A 17,604-nucleotide genomic window follows, 5' to 3' on the forward strand; every position below is an offset into this window, starting at 1 on the left:
TGGGAATTGGGCGAATCCCAGCAGCATATACCTCTTGCCACGCCAAGCTGGAAAGGAACTACAACACAAGGAAGTGTTAAATTTTAAGTAACTATACTCCACTCAATGCAAACAGAGGAGTGAGATTTGCACTTGACTAGCGTCTTGTTGGCCAAGGAGCTTCCTGTTTGCTGCCCTTGCCTGCATTCTCAACACAGTTTTTCTGTTTCGATTAGCTAAGTATTTCGTTTTATAGTGGCTAGCCACTGAATAGTGAAGAATGTGTTTTTCTTAGCACTACTACCTTATGATGGTTTGCACCTCTTCTCTGGCTGACTTCACTGTCAACATGCTGGCAAGTAAATGAGCAACTGCCAATAAAATCCATTGGCTTATTAACCCTTCTCCACACAATAACTCTTATAATATTCATTGCTCAAAGTACTCTCCAAGAAGAGAATGGCCTTAAGCGACCAAATACTTGACACAATACCGCAGCATTTCACACTGCCTTAGGTGAATTACAACTACTCCAACGAAATACAGGTGACTCTGATACACAAGCATTAAACATTTGATAACTTGTGTCTGCCATAAATGGAACAGCTCCGAGTGTAAACAACTCCGTGTTTATCCCTTCCTCCTTGACCTTCATCACCAAGCAATGAGTAGACTGACCACTTAAAGACATTTTATTCGCGGTACATTGACCAGGGAACAGGGATTGGGGGAACGCACTTCTCTTCCCTCAGCGATCGATGACGACTGTTCGGTAATGTGATCTGTGCTCACTGAGCGCTTCTCACCTGAGAAGTGTACTCAAGCAAACACGTCTTGCACCGCCCCATCGTCTTTTTGAGCACAGTTCTCGGGGCCCTCCTTATGGGTGGTCTCTACGTATGCCATCAGTGGCGGTCTTTCTTCTTTCGTTAGTACGCAAGCGTCATTTTTATATGCGACAGGTGGTACAGTCTTATGCGGACGTGCCTCGGTGTGATGAAGGGCGATTAACGGAGTACGAAGTTGCACATTGCAAAGGCGATGGTTTGCCGGTAAGATGACTTCAATCACTGGGAATGCATCTTGCCCCACGGATGGTGGAACTTGCGACGTACTTCAGGTGAGGGGATCGGTTTGTATACCTGTACTGACTCTCCTTTTTAGAGGACGTTAGTCCGACTGATATACGGCAGTCGTAGGTGTTCACGTGCAATTGTGAAAGCTTGTTTCATTTCTTCTTTCAGTTGGCTCACATGAAGAACACAAAGATACCCAGGAATGACCTCATTCTTAGAATTCTTTCAGACAGTGGTTACCTAAAATTTCATACCACTACACCCTTTACATATTTGGATGCCATTTCACTTAACATAAAATTTGGCAGAACAGTGCCACATTTCTGTAGGGACACATTAAACACTGCTCAGTAGGGTAGATTGACGGGATGGTTGCCTATTCAATAAAAGCATCACGTAATTGGGGATTCATAAAAGATCTTAATAAATGATGCGGAGACAGATTGCCGTCTTTCCCATCGTTGGATTTACGGCGAAAAAAAGGCACTGATTGAGCCGGTACTACCTTCAAAAAGGTAAAAAAGATATTCATGTCGCACAACTCATTCCCCCTTATGCTCCCCAAATTAATGCTTCCGTTCGTCAGACCCTTTTGGATTAACCTAACCAATTACCAAGTAAACTGAGGATAGAAAAGTGCTAGGTTCTCCTAGATTGTCGTTTTTGCGAACGACATAAAGCAAAATCAGGTCTTTCGGTGCATGCTACTTAGGTAAGTCAGTAGACAGGTGGTTACGTTGTCAAAAGTCAAGCTTCTACCAAAACTTGGAAGGATGGTATTTCCCGAAAGTACTTTATAACGCGTGACAGATCCTAATAAGCAAACCCGTGTTTCCCGTCTCACATATAAATCCGTTAGTATTTCTAGCAAATCAGATTCAAATGTCACTTTTCTCCGACAGCAATGAATAAACAACCTGTCTTTAAATGTCAATCAGCTGTCAGATTTGATAGACTTTGGTACCCACTGCGAGTGACATGCCTCAAAAGGATAAAAAGAGTGTAGGGAAGTACTGAAGCCTGTATTTCGTAAGTTGCACAAGATGGAGGGACTATGGATTACAAAAAAAAAGAAATTTGTTCAAAACTCTGCATTACGTGGTAAAGCATATGATGAGGTTGCGGAAAACAACATCGAAACTGGAGATTAAACGCTTGATATCCAGGTGTAGGTGGGAATTTAATCACTATGTGCCAAATACTTAGACGTTCATATTAGCAAAATCTCTTCTTCTGATTAGTCTATTTTCTTTACTAGCGTCGCCAGTGCAACACTGTTGCCCACAGTGATGGAGGCTGTCGATCCTGCCAATGCCTATGCAACTGTAACGGGGAAAACAAACATCAAGCAGGTAGAAGGTGATCCAAACATGGTAAGACAGGGTGAGGCGGGTTACGTCAAGACATGGCGAGGCAAAGCAAAGCAATCTTGTAGACCACCCAACGTCATCAAGACCTGTCTCCTAAGTGAGTGCATCACGTCGTTTATGGTTCATCATCATCTGTTTCACGGGCTGCATACCACGACCACAGCTGGACACCGGTTTCGCTGACACCACTATCATATGGGAGAGACTGGGGCTGCCAACTGGCAAATCCCAACAGCATAAAATTTTAAGCGCTAGTAGTGTAGTTAGTGACCAACTGAAATTCGCTGCTCAACTGGAGTGTTCGGTATCCTTTCAGGACACACCATTCGCCGAAATGTTCTACACATACGACCTGCATGGTCTGCGCTGGTTCAGAAAACTGAGTCTAGAGGAACTATTGGCTAACACCATTTGCAATCAAGAGCACATGACAGCCATGTTCCCTGAGCGGTCAGCGATATTCGTCGGAAATAGTGCTTCAGCCTTCCACATTAATAACGGTGTTGGGACTCATCCGGAAATTACTGCCGGTTTTTAACAGGTGGCAAGCAAACCTCCAAAACCTCCACCAATAACTTACCCCCAAGCTGGAAGAGTCCCAATCACGTCACGTCACGACTCCATCTCGACTTCGTCAGTTTAATCCACGATGATTCGTACCTCATAAATTGTAGTCCATGCCTTATTCGGGTTGACGCCTTTTCAGTGGCCGTAGACAGCAAGTACGAGCCTTCCTACAGCCACCATGACGTTGCATATGCTGAACCAATTCTTAAGGCAATTCCCATTACTAAAGACGTTGATCATGAACACCGAACGCTGCTTAAATCACAAAGGGCCCCACTGACCTTCGATGCCGATATTTTGTTGCGCACATTTTCTCCAGCGTTTGAACCTCAATCCATAAGACCAGTGAAGAAGTTCGTTAAAGTTCACGTTCAATCAGGTACTACTGAAGCTGCAAAAGGAGAAAAAAGGAATGGGGGGAGCAGCTGTCGATATTCTGCGAACGTTTCTACTGGCTGTTGCGAAGAGAACCTATGTGAAGGGAAGGACAAAGGTCAGGCTATGGTTTGGTAAAGACCAAACCACTCTTATTAATTTCCCTCGACAACATGGAATACTAAGCAAATCCAACTTATAATAGGATTGAACACCAAAGGATAGAAAAAATTAATAAAATCGAGAATGGAAGAACACACACGAAACCCTTAAACCCAGCTGTTTACGCTGGTTTACAATCAGATTTGCAAAGCTCGTGTGAACGTCGAAAATGATATTGTTGGGACGGATGGAACATTCAATAATGATTAAGCACCACACAAGCCTATGAAAAGTAAGTAATCGTCTGGGAACAAAACATTGCGTGACGCGGAAGTGTGGGATAGGGAATGGGTCGTTTGTAAATGGTCAACAAATTGTTATTGTATCAAAAAGAGTGTTGCGGTTTAAAGGACCAAAAGACCACGAAACAAGGATGGCAACATTCGTTGTAATTTCCCTACCCATGGTGCAAATGGACACATCAAGAAAAAGGAATTTGAGGTTTTTTGTTAGGACATGGAACGCATATTTGCTGCTGCATCCGCAGAGGATAAAATGTATGCACACCAGATTCGATGCTACCTTGCATTTATAATAGAGAACGTTAAAGCTAGCACCATGCCAACCTTAAAGGACACAGATTAACTTAATGGAGTAGGTGATGGAAAAGTAAGCAATGTGGACTCGCAAAAAACGCATTTACTTCAAAAAAGGTTATAACTAAGATTAAGTCGCCTCGTCCCTACTATCTGTTTGGAAGAGTACGGAATTCTACTTTACAAATGAATTCATGGCAGCAAATAAGACAGGCAGTAGCCAAACTGATATTTTATTAAGAAGCTCTGATTCCTTTTGATTGGCGGAAGAAACGGGCACGTGGCCGAAAGATCGACGATTTGCTTGGCTTTCGTCTCTTCATAAATCTTCAAAAGCTATCCATGTAAGGCAACCGGTCACCTGATGCAAGCCCAACCGCAATTACTAGTGAGTGCCCACTACCCAAGACTACTCAAAGGTGTGACTACAACACTACCTCCTCTCCCGAAACAGTCGAGACTAATCAATAAGCTGGATGAAGGCCCTCCTCATATCCCCCCCAACTCATGCTTCGCGATGCACATTAGAGAGGAGGGAGATGAGGGAGGAAGGTAATATCTCAAGCCCATCCGCCGTAGCACCAATATCCGCACTTCTTTGAGTGTCGGCCACAAACTTTTCCAAACATCAGATCATCACGTGCAAAACAGAATAAAAAGGTCATTCGCCATAAGCTTGACAACATATTCTTCTTTACAATAAGAAAAGGTGGCTCTGGAGCCGCTTACCGTCAAAAAGCAGTACAAAAATCCGACTAATTAACTTGCACAAACGGATGCCTTCAAATAAATCTGCCATTTTACAGTAAATCGAAAACATTAGGGCATATGTAAGATAGGTGGACTGGTATTTCAGAGCAATCGGAAACAAGTCAATTCAAAAAATAAAAGAATAAACTTCCCCACGCAAAATAGATACAACACATGGTATAGAAATAACGGTAAACGCCCTAACTTGACAGAAAATAAAGCTTGAACACCACATTTAACCTAAAATGGTATGCTCGTACAGTAATCTGTCTCGGTAAATGATACTACCAAACAGTGTAGATATCTTATTAATAATTCAAACGAAGTAAGATTCATCCCATACATCGATAGGCTTCACTACATCCTAGCGGATACAGATCGCTTCAATTATGATAAAGGCATTATTGAGCCGCGGAGAAGAGCGATTTCATAAGTGCTTTTATCCCGAAATCTTATGAACAGTTTAATGGCAGTAAGCAGTAGATTAATATACCATTTGTTTTTTACGATTTCAGCTTTGGGCAATACGGCACTCGTGAATTGAGCACCAACTTTCTGGTGGTTTGAGCCAATGTAGGCATTTTCGTCCCAATTTGAAGGACGAAATTACTCATAAAAAAGCAGAGCGCCTACAATGAAGGCATTTGCATAGCCGCGCAGTTCCGGGGGAATTTTATTATGGAGATGTCGTATTTGGCGGCTGAAGGCTACATTTTTTGCTAGAAAAGGCGCAAAAGCACAGCTACAAAAGGACCAAGTTTCAGAATTAAACTGGTGAAACCAGGCCCGGCCAAAGACTAAAATATTGCATAATAGGGCCGAACACCTCCCATTAAACGAATTTAGGACCACCCATTTGCACATGTTTGATAAGCCACCCTTGGCGATAAGGCCAAATAAAAGAAAAACACGGTGACAAGAACCTGAGTTCCAGCAAATCCCTGCCGAAGGAAGCCAAGAGTGACACTCAAAATAGCAGCTTCAAATGCACAGTTTAATGTGTTTGCATTTGACGTCTGTCTGGTAGACAGGGCAATCCATCACAATACCCCAGTCGGTAAATGTTTGAATAAACACGCTAATTGAGAACAGCTGCTCAAACCGGTTCAATTTCCGCTCGAAAACCAAAAAATACAACCAGTCTCCGCAATTTTATTGTTTTAAATAAAAATAATCCTTTGCGAACCACAATATGATCCATGCCCAGTTATCATGAGCTGCTAAGGGATGCATGTCATACATATCCGAGATGTGACAATCAAATAGCTATAATGAGCAGCGTGAGAGCCTTTTCTTACCAGTACAACATCACAACGGGGAGACGATAATCCCATTGCCTTGCGATAGCTCAAAACCACCCAATAGACTGATTACAAGCCGCTTGTATTTGACAGGGCCAACCACTTCTTGAGGAAGCAAGCATACTGACAAGCCGTAGCGCTGAAAAAACCCAAAATATATGCATGAGTGGCGATAAACACCAAAAACATATATGCAAATTAATAAGAAAAAAAGAATAATGCCTAGCCCAACTTTGACTACAAAAACATTTCAAATATGCACTCTAAGACATTGGATTTTGGTTAGTTTCATACATTCGTCTACCACCCGCGAACTAAACCCTAGAAGGTCTGCACAGAAAACGACATCATTCAGAAGTAATACGAGCGAACTAACACAGGAACAATCCATTGCAACATAAGGAAACGAGCTAGTGGACCAGGCAATCATGCACACGCCCAATGACCTTGAGAGAAAATAGTGCTGAAGTTTACAAAGATAAGAAATTAACAATGAAGTTTCTGTAAAGTTAAAAAATGATGCTGCGAAAAAATTTAATTAAAATCTATTAAAACAGTAATTACATTAAATTTAGGCACTATAAATGCACTTATGTTTAATTAAAAACATATAGTAGCTTATTTGTTCTGTGTATTTCTTTGACAAAACCCTTTTTACGTAACTAATAAAATTTCGCCAAGTTTTAGTTTGTATATGCCTACAGAGACATACGAATATATGTTTCCATTTTAGTGATTTAAAGCACCTTTTTAATTTTAACATTTTTAACATTTTTGCTTTCTCCTAACAGTAAACAATTTTTAAGTTAGCCAACCTAACCATCCATTTTCAAGTTTACTGCCTGCTGCATTGTTTTTCCTGTCGTACAGTGGGTCCCTCGTTAACCTTACTAACGCAATGCTCTAGCTGCAGAGGCTCCGTCTGTAAAAAAAGGAGAAATTTATTAAGAACTGGCCTCTACTTGTATCGATGGCGTTTAGGAGACGTAATTAGACAGGAATGTATCCGTTTCCAATGCAGCATCATCTGATAAGCGTGGTGCATCACCGGCCACCACTAAATACAGGCCCCCCTTTTGCCATTACTTCGTGCACTTTCTCAGGTAAGAATGGGTTGCAATCAGTGAGTTGTTTTGCCTTTTGTGTGTTAATGGATTCAACGTAAGTGTTTTAGACGCCTATTTGCTTTTGCCCCTTATTCTCAACTCTTTCCGTGGTTAAGGCATGGATAAAGTTACGTTATTTGGGCTGCTATAATGTCTGTGTTGGTAGAATTTATTGTGCTTATGGGGTACTTCGCAATCTAATTTTTCATTGACTTCTACATTACTGGTTGTGACTTCAGTCATCGCTCGTGTTGACTTTTTCTTTGTGAAACGTATATAGTGGGGTCTTAGCAACCACCTAATTGTAGGTTCCGTTTCGACATGAGTTGGTATTTGATATTGATTCAGAAGCAAGGACAAGTTTCTCGGAGACCTGGGACGGTTTGCTTGGAAGGCTGTAGCATACTTTCATGCATTACGATTAAGTCATTCAAATTTCCGGGTGCAACTTAAATTGGCTTTACCTGAATGGAACCTTGACTGTGCAATTGAAAACAAGCTGTAGGTAATGCTAACAGTCGCATTTAGGACTCTGTTGAAGAATGGCAAGACGGCTGGCAATATAATAACGTTTTCCATGATCGACCACTCAAAATCACAGCTGCCTGACTTATATCGGTTTGCATACGATGTAAATGCTGCTACTTTCCAGATGTTTCTTTTTGTAAATCTGAAGTGTATCTCACTAAAGTGTGGCACCATGTGGAATGCATTGGTAAACACAAGGCGAACTTGATAGAGGGTGTGTATAGTTGTGGCATTTCCATTTCTATATCATTTTTTGAGGTCTTGAAAGAAAATAACTACTGGCCCATTGCTTATCGTCTTTTCCATGTTCGGTGGAATTCGTCAGGCACCTATGCGAAGCGCGCTCCAGAAGCTGAGACATGTATTGGGGGTGTACAGACATCGGCAGTGGAACAGATGAAATGTGCCAGGCGAGAGGGAAACAAGACCAAGCGGGTAAGTTTGTTCATTTTCAGTCACTGCACTAAACAATTTTAATCATTTTTTTCATTTGCTTACAACTTTTAACTTATTCCATGTTCAATTCTGTGGTTTTGGGCTTTGTTTGTTTTGTAACGATTGTCTGGGGCTGACGGCGTGGAGTAGATTGTTTGGCTGAGGCACATGTTTGCAATGCAGGTGGTGGTGGTAGTGCTTGCGGCAGTAAATTTGACTTGTAGCCTTTTCAGACATTGATTGTTTGTTCGAAAACGTGGTCTTGGGACTGTCATTTGGCAGGTGTTTGACTTTTTGCTTTTGGACCAGTGTTTCTACTGCTAGCAATGAAAACGAGTGGTGACCGGCACATTCTTGCGTCGCCGAGTCCGATTCTCATTCAGCAGGACGAAACTCCACGTCCAGTAGAATTGCCAAGAGGGATCAGTGATGTTGCGGTCATGTATCTCCTCGGTTGCATGGAAATTTGGTGACTGGTGTAGTTGGCTTGTGAGTATTTTTCTTACAACACCGATTACAATGTGATGACTGATGCAGGAGGTTGACTGTGGGAATCGCTGGTAACAACACCACTTAGGTGCTCTGCCATGGCACCTTCGTCGGGTGGACTGGCCTCCAGGCCTCTCCAGTATCCCCAAGTCCTACTGTATGTCGAATAAATGTACTGTCTGCCCGAGTTTTGTGTCCTCCTTTGCCTTCAGGGAAGTTGCGTGGGGTTACAGATTATATAGCCAAATCACAAGTCTGTCGTGGTTTTATTTCTAGGTCAAAATGTCTTAAAAGCATATTTGAAGCTTTATCTGTGCAAGTTTCTAGTTGCATTGTTGAAATAAGGCTGTATTTTGGTCCAGTAAACATGCTGCAGGTTTTGTGCTAGATCGGCAGCAACCATGGTCACATGGTTACATGCCATGGTTACATTTCACAGTGGTAGAGCGCACCCGTTCTGACACTTCACTATTACCTATTTTAGGTACTGAGAGGAGGGCTGGACCCCCATTTAGATTTCCTGAATATCCTCCCGGCTCCTTTTTGAACATTCTGGTTCACGATACAATTAGTGCTTCCAGTGCAGCTCTCTTGGTTGGTAAATATGTGGATAGACCGACTTTAGTGCCGATGCATTGCTGATTGTTACATTCAAAACAACCAGTGGAGAATGGCACCAGCTCATGCAGTGGACACCTGCACAGTATCGCCATTCAAGACGCCGTTTTCTCGAAGTCTTACTTCTTCATTATCCCAGTGCTTGTCATAACAGTTAAACTCTCATTCACAAGATCAACAAAGTATTGTCGATTTTAATATTTGCATACAAAATTTATCTTCATTTACCTTTGGTGAAATTGCATCAATGGTAAAGAGCAGATCTTGTGGTTTGAAATACAGTCGCTGGTGAGATGGTGGCAGAACAAGATAAGCACAGTGGGAACTGGTTATGTGGTGACTTTCGTGAAATGAAGGGTTTAGTTCACTTTTCAAGCGTGGACAAGAGAGATGAAAAGGACTGTTAAACAGAGGACCTTAATGAACAAAAATAATTTGTTTGATGGGGCATGCGAACGTGATATAACCACCGAACTTCGTCAATGTTGCGATAATCTGTAATTTTGACCCCTATGTAACTAGTAAATGCTCTCGATGATCTTGTAGATTTAAACTAAATTATTGTGCATGAATTGCAGTTGTGTAATTTGTGAAGTCGCCAAGCGTGTGCATGTTACCATTTTATGGGGTTTTGCAGCTAATGGCGTGGTCGTCTCGGATAAATCACAATGTCCAAGGGTGGGCATAATTATGCCCTCTTAACCACTATACTGTAGCCACCTAGTGTTTAGGTGTGTGGACTTTTTACACTTGCGTACTTTGTTAACTATCTGACATGCCATTTTCCTGCCCGAGAGTGTTGTTGCTGTGCTAGACAAAAACTGCCTGGAGGGTTGGCAGTCTACAAGACCATACAGACAGCAGTGGGGCCAATGTTGGTAGTATTGCAGTGATGACCTCATGGTTTTTTAGCAGCATTTGAGTTTTCGTGCAGCAGGGAGTACATTGTCAATGGGGGTCAAGCAAATGACATATAGCAATAGTGCTTAAAAATGTAGCGGCTTTGCAGGTTATGGCATTGCCTATAGTAATGAAGAAAATTAATTAAAGTAGAAAAAAAATTGTACCTTTTGTTTGCCCACAATCTGCGGAGCTTCCAAGAGAGTTCGAACCAATCAAAGTATTGCAATTGAGAGGTCAACTTCCAGTAACCCGTGTTTACCGTCACATGGTACCCATGGAGCGCAACATCTGGTCATTCTCATCCTATTGAACAGGTTCTAAGGTCCGAAAGAGCACTGATTAAAATCACTAAGGCTTTCAACTTTAAGTATAGGCACCAACATGCAATACTAGTTAACAAGAAGTATTTTCCACCGCACAGATTTCGCTTAACTTTCACCGGTTGTAAAAATGATATCCACCTATAGATTTATTCCAAGTGACATATTACGGGGTTCTTACAAAGGAATTGTTGTATTGAAAGGATATTTGGATAAGGAGACTTCCCCTGTTTATCCTTTTTTCCAGTTTGTCGCCAACCGACTAAGTTTTCTAATGAGATGACCACGAAAGTCAAAATTGGGAACCTGTTCTATGTGAAAATGATTTGACATTGGCAATCATCTATAAATTCTACGTAGACTTACAACCAAAAAATTTTACAATGATGAAAATGCGGCGAATATGCTCGCAACTACGCAACCATGATGAGAGAAGCACAATAGCTTCATGTCCTGCTGGGTTGTCCAGCACCATGTTTTCGTAATCAGCATTTCAATGTAGATTATGCGGATATTCAGACACTTTCTGAGATTCCAAATAATAATGTATTAAATGTCAGTGCTTATGTAAGCCAATTTACTTGCACCTTCTGAACATGTCCTTGATTTCAACATTGAGTGATATAATGGCAAAGAGATCTTGGAAACCCTTACAATTCCACTTTAAAAGAGCAAAAATTTATGCGATTAATATTGTTTGTTGGATCAAACTCCAACATTCGGGTCTAAAATAAACTGCTTTTATTTTGAGTGGTAAGGAAACAAACTGTCCGTCCTGCGTTAAGATGTTCATATCTTCACTCTGTAATGCGGCCTTCATTTATTGAAATAATTACGACTCTTCCATAGAAAAGGGAGAGTTTGTTAAGTGCCGATCGCTTCGATTAATGCTCGTGCGCAGAATGGCTTGCCTAAGATTTGAATTCTCATTTGTCAGCCTTCAACATGTGCCAAGATGTGGGACTCCAGCGGCTGGATGGCGCTAATGCTGCAATGAAGTAGTGGGCAAGTGTTAAAAAATAAAGTGAGTGAGTATCAGGACAATTTATACAAAAGGAATGCTGAAGCACTATCTAGCAATGCATGATTCTCCCTTGTTAAAAAATGACCAATTATTGAGCTTTGAAGAGGTCCTTTTATTCTCCCCCACGCCTCGCCCTCTACCTCCGGTTACAGACTGCTAGATGGAGTAGAGTGGCTACTTTTTAACAAACATTATGAAATGCACCAGTGTGTGCCTACTACGAATGGTCAAGGTGGTATGAGTATACAAATCTTTATTTTCCCTCTTCCACCTCGGGCTCAATGACAATTATTGTTAATAAAATCACTGGTTAGGCAAATTCTACTTATTCAATTTAGCATTGGCTCGCATTTCGTTTAGAGTGGACTCCTGCAATGCCCCCAACTTGAAACAAATTCTGTCTGTACATATACTTCCTCTATTCCTTAAAGCATGTGGCTTTTGGGGTGTAACGAACAAGGTCAATGTTGCTGTCATAACCACATACCTGGTGCAAAATCTGCAAGACAGCTGAGATACATTAGACATTTACAGCTTTTAAAATCGGCATAATAACTCGGGAGAAGTAGAAACATGTCTGCCTTTCTATAGTCCTCGGTGGGTTGCATTCGCAAGGGGTTGATACCAACAGTGATGCAAGGACGGCTGAAGAAGAGATAAAGCACCTGAAAATGTGGACATTTGTCAAGTCGAAGGCAAAAGCTCTAATGTGGATTTGGCCTTGAAGGGCTTTAAAGTGAGCATTAAATTACACTGCATTAAAATCAGGAAAAATTTGTGCAAGGAAAGCCTACAAAGTGGTTGAATAAATGGAATGTTAATGATGAGTTGTTATTTTATTGGCATAAATTAATAGAAACATTCCTTTCTTCAAAAACCTTTAACGTCTGAATAATGACTCGTTCTGTAACCTCCCCATTAACCGTACTCGTTATGCTCGACGTTTCAAAAATGCAAACTACTATCTTACCATTCAAAACACGATTCGCTTCTGGTCCTATGAGTTATAAATATGCATAAAAGCTGACTCAGCCAGTTTATACTTGAGTGATTGGATCAGTGTGGCAAGTTCACTCATTTTCTCAATTGCATACTTACATATTTGCTGCCAATCCATTCGGATTAGTTCCGACAATCTTCTCGTAATTTGCGTTGCATTTTCTTCTCCTTAATACTTTACGTCCTGTTCAAAATCGTCCTTGTGTGGCATGTTCGTAAGTAGAAATAATTGCCTTTCCAGATTATTAATGCATGTATGAAAACAAAATAACATCTTGCTGTGTAAGTGCCTTCAGTCACACAAGTCTACTTTGGTGAGCAATAATGGTCCCGGAGGTATCCTGGTGCACTAATTCCGTCAAATCGTTGGAATAGTGTTGTGTATATCTACACTGGTTACAATATCAATAAAAATGTCAAATGCCTGAAGATAAAGCAGTCCCACAAGCATTCACTTCTAAACGGATTGAAGGCAAATCAAACGTCTATTAGCAATAATTCCAGCCACAAGCAACACTTGCTTCAGCCAATTTCCCTAAGAAGAATACGTAGGTGTTTCCACCCAATATCACCGCAAGTACGTAAGTACTAAACTTGTAAGGACTTATTGCAAGCAGTGAACTTGCACCCACGCATTTCTGGTAAAAATTGTAGATACTGATGTGACATGCATTTACCATATGTACGGCTTCTTCATGGAGAGTGGGTGTAATGGCACAAGCTCTATTTCGTTCTCCTTTGCCGTTGCCTCACAAAGGATTTCTTTAAAAATGTCAAGCAAATTTGTTGGAGAATGTGGTTTACCCAGCAATTACATGAACTATTTTCTGTACTTCATTATCAGCCACAACATCTTCGGGTAAGTGCACATTCTACTAACTTTATCGACACCAAACAAATTGTTACATTGTTTGCACAAATTAGTTGAAGCAAACACTATTATGTCAAATCAGAGTGAACGACCATTTCATAAGGAAACTTCCTCTTAAATATCGAGCGTATAGTTTAGCAAACCGGCCAAACTGTTACATCATAGGCGAAGCAACTTGCGACATTTTCGTCAACGTTACTAACTACTACTACTATTGTTGTTTTTTTTGACATCACACAGCACCTTCACTGACCCACACAGTCAGTGGTAAGCCAAGAATCATCGAGACCAGCGGCTCGCATTCAATAAGCCGTCCTTACATGGCGGATCGTATGTGTCACAGAAACCCATATTTCTCTTCATTTATTTGTTTGCTCAAAATTCATATTTTTAACTTCATTCCCATAGAATTTCGTGTGATCTGGCGCTAATCTTTAACACTGCATCTCAATGCCCTAGCAAAACTGCATTCCGCTTATCCTTTTATGAATCCTAAGCACAAAATTTTGGGTTGAAACGTATTTTTGATAACATGGTCTACTTTTAATGCGTTAAAATGCCTAATTTTGCATTTCAGTCATTCTCGAGTCACTCTTGGCACTGATGCTTTTGAGGGGGTTGCAGTTTCCTGAATAATTTCAATGAACCACACCAGGCCGCTTGGAGCTACACTACTTCTGCTTTGTCCCTACGGACCTGCCATCTTTCTACCAGCAAAACCCCCTCCGTTCCTTGATGCTGAAGAATTACGTTCCCACTTTCTTGGCTGTCGAACAAAGCGCCATCACATTCCTTCGTTTTGGGGTTTCCAAGGGCCTTCTTAATTTAAGACCCCTAACTCATGAAGCAACTTATCGTGTGTGAAGACGACCCCAATTTTATTCAAGTGTTTACGAGACCGGTGTATGACTACCTTTTGTTATCGGAGGGAGATCGCGTGCTGCGCTCCTTTCTATCATGACCTTCAGGCAAGTAGAGTGCACAGGTCAAGTGAAGATAAATCCCAGTTAAATCTTTAATTGAAAAACTTGTATTGACATAAATTATCGTTATGTGAAAAAATATTTCAAAGGTGTTAATGAAAACATCAACAATCGGTTGCTGAAGTAAGTGATATTAAGAAAAACTAATAGCCTCACCGAAAAGTAGAATGGGGATAAATGCTAATGTGTTTGTGGACTTAATGGCCGTTTGACGGTTCAGTTTTTTTGGGGAACATTAGCTTCATTTGAAGACCACTTGTGGTAGGAATATGCTAACACATTTAGAGGAATAGTAGTACACATTGGCGATGCTGACATTTGTCATGGCATGTGCCGAACTATATTTGTGCATGGTCTAAAAGCTCAACACTTGTATGTCCTTCGAAGATGTTCACGATCCGTTCCTGCGAAGGGTGACGATTAAATTAAACTTATGCTCTCCACAATTAGAATTGTGGATATATCTTCTAGGTTGAAAATTTGAATGATAAATTTAGCTTGGATTTTAAGCTCATTTGAAATTATGAACGCATTTTAATTTATGTGCAGCTGCATAGTATGGTTAAAATTCGAAATCCCGGACCACGACGAAAAAGTGCCCATGCACCGTTATTAATTTCGGCGCAAGCTGATTGCATTCTACAACTTGCAGGATCCAATGGTCGTAGTGCAAGTGTTGTGCCAGATCTTCCACCACCACGGGCACCCGCATTCGGTCACAGCGTTCACAGTTCACAATGGCGAAATGCAATTTATTTTGCTAAATTTACATGGAATTTGCTCTCATTGTGATAGTATACACATTCACTGCCGCAGTTTTGCGAATAAGGATGCTCCAGAAAGGTTATAAACGACTTAGTGAACAAATGCAAATGAATCCTTTTAAAATAGCTAACCATTGGCGGGGTGGCACTGCAGGCTCAAAAAATACGGTCCCTCTTTTACATTTTGGAATGTCTTACAGGTGCACTTTCTTCAGCTTTAAGAAATTTTAAAAACTGGTCGTATCACTAAGTCTCGCCAGTTTCGCTATTAAACAAGCACAATCAGTACATTGTGAACTGGCTATCCATCTCTTAATCCATCCATTCAGTACTTCTACCTCCATCCATCTGAATGTCATTTCGTCATGTCAGTGTGCGGTTTGTTATCGCGAAGTATTATTCACAAAGAGGGAATGGCTTAACTTGTTTAATAGGTTTCATATGGAAGCGATTAATAAAAAGGAGACATTTATCTTGAGGCATTTAGAGAGTATCATTGATTGATTTAGTGGAAATCCGTGTTACTGATTTAACGAACTGGGAAAATGCGAAGTAAGGAAAAACATGATGCCTGAGACGCTCGAATGCTCAAAAGCACACCAAGTGTTATACTCACCTTAAAATTGAACACGCAAGTTGCCAAAATACTGCCACTGTGGACAATCCAACTTTTATGCAAAGTTAAGGGAAGATCAATTTCACGTTGATTTTGCTACTTTCCCATACACAAGTCCAGCATTTTGCAGTACATTGAGGTAAGAAAAATTCCAAATATTAATGAGATTGTATTGTAAAATGACTTAATTGTTAACAAAACTTACCTTACTCATGCTTAAATGATGGGAATTTTATGTTACCTCCGTCGCACATCAGTTAGATGGGGGACAAAGTGTAGCGCCCTACAAACGGTCCACTCCGTCCTCAGAGTACACTGCCAATCCCATCTCCTCGGAGAAAACACGATAATATTGTATAGCATTATGGACGCTGTCTGATTGAGTGTAAAAATGGGCAGTTTTGGTCGAAAAGGTGGCATTATATGTGCTGACCCGCATTAAGTGACGTAATTTTTGCTTTAAGAAATATTACCGGAAGTGGCAGAATGGAATTGCAAGTTAAAGTTAGGCATGTTGTTACCTCTGCACAATCCATGATGAAATAAGGCCTTTTCTACTGTTAGTGAACTTATCTTCCACACTTCGTTTTCTTGACCAAAACTTGCAACTACTTCAGAGGCACTTCATAGTCTCGTCTATTTTTGCAGTCGTGCATCTGTGTGTCGTTAGTTGGGAATTTACTGCAATTTTCATTTTAAAATACAGAAGAGAACAAAGTGAGTACATAATATTTGATAGGTAGAAAATTGTGTCTGCATTGCTATGTAGCTTGATCCACTCACGCATCTTAGCGCGATTTCAGGCTGCATTGCTTTATCCAGTCTAGGCGTCACCACCAGAATTGCGTTCCCATGGAATTGTCTTGCATACAGTTGCTTATTATAAAAAATTACCGCAAAACAAACATTTTGAGTGATTTCTTGGTAATACTTCTTATTCATTCATTCGCTGCAATACTTGCAAACACAGTTTAGCCAACATTTATTAGGGATGGATTGATTACTCCACTTTCTGCAATCTTTAATAGCAGCTTCAACAACTTCTTCGGGCAAGAGCTCACTTTATTGCATTTATCCACGCCTCCTCAAATTTCATGCATTTTTAACCGAGCAGACCTACTGGCAAGAGCAATCTCTCTAGTATTTTCTACACTCTCGCAGCTATTATCACTGATGTTTTCCACATTTCGATATGTGAGCACATATGTCACAAATGTGCGACGTGTGTTGCGTATCAGTTTGTGATGGGTCTCGTACTACTGTCCAAATCAACTGTTCTGTATTGACTGGTGCTTGAAGAGCACTGTCTCATGTTCAGCTCTTTTACTAGACTGTATTACGAAGGCAGGGCATTAGGTGACATTTTCTCACCCCACAATTACGGGATTTGCTTATCTCCCTGCTATTGCCCCAAACCCAAAATGTATATCCTCATCGTCGAGTCAGTTTCTCTTTGTGAGTTCGGTAGTTACCCTTGTAGAATTGGAGTTGAATGCTGGAGGCAAAGATGTAAATTATGTTAGTTGGCGGTGTTAGATTAGGGCACTAAGTAGTTTGTGGTGTTATTTCACACAAGAATTTTGCAGATCTTGATGCGTTTTGCACTCCGTAGTTGTGTTTGAGTGTAGACCTGTACAGTTAAACGTATAATCGCGACATAGTTGTTCCCTTTTCCTAACTCTGCTCCTAATGCTGCCCGTGATCTCTCTTCTGTTCCGTTCACAACCGCTGTGCAGACAGAAGCGGTGATCCTATGATGATAGTTCAGCCAGACAGGGAGATTCTCGAGTTCTACGTTAGTGATGAGCAGATATGGTAGACGTACATACACG

The 17,604-nt window shown here is 40.9% G+C and overlaps 3 protein-coding genes across 3 annotated transcripts in view; 2 read left to right on the plus strand and 1 right to left on the minus strand. All coding sequences in view use genetic code 11, as the record gives it.

The window, feature by feature from the left end:
• Positions 1–3,702, plus strand: part of EGR_07979 (hypothetical protein) — a gene marked incomplete at both ends in the record, with an annotated part of 6,030 nt that extends 2,328 nt beyond the window's left edge. Inside the window, 3 exons of the mRNA XM_024497228.1 lie at positions 1,224–1,380; positions 3,372–3,501; positions 3,573–3,702. Coding sequence (XP_024348358.1) covers positions 1,224–1,380; positions 3,372–3,501; positions 3,573–3,702 — 417 coding nt within the window. The remainder of the gene's footprint in view (positions 1–1,223; positions 1,381–3,371; positions 3,502–3,572) is intronic.
• Positions 3,703–7,266: 3,564 nt separating this feature from the next.
• On the plus strand, positions 7,267–9,316 carry EGR_07980 (hypothetical protein; the record flags this gene model as incomplete). Its single annotated transcript, XM_024497229.1, has 4 exons — positions 7,267–7,277; positions 7,751–7,937; positions 8,009–8,189; positions 9,159–9,316. 4 exons carry the CDS (start codon positions 7,267–7,269, stop codon positions 9,314–9,316), a joined length of 537 nt encoding a protein of 178 aa, XP_024348359.1.
• A 150-nt stretch (positions 9,317–9,466) lies between these two features.
• The window catches only part of EGR_07981 (hypothetical protein), a gene marked incomplete at both ends in the record, with an annotated part of 14,505 nt that continues 6,367 nt past the window's right edge, over positions 9,467–17,604 (minus strand). The window contains 5 exons of the mRNA XM_024497230.1: positions 9,467–9,708; positions 10,697–10,821; positions 11,170–11,240; positions 13,419–13,474; positions 14,372–14,510. Of these exons, the coding sequence (XP_024348360.1) occupies positions 9,467–9,708; positions 10,697–10,821; positions 11,170–11,240; positions 13,419–13,474; positions 14,372–14,510 (633 nt within the window). The remainder of the gene's footprint in view (positions 9,709–10,696; positions 10,822–11,169; positions 11,241–13,418; positions 13,475–14,371; positions 14,511–17,604) is intronic.

Source organism: Echinococcus granulosus (assembly GCF_000524195.1).
Source record: "Echinococcus granulosus chromosome Unknown EG_S00092, whole genome shotgun sequence".
Classification (NCBI taxonomy): Eukaryota; Metazoa; Platyhelminthes; class Cestoda; order Cyclophyllidea; family Taeniidae; genus Echinococcus; species Echinococcus granulosus.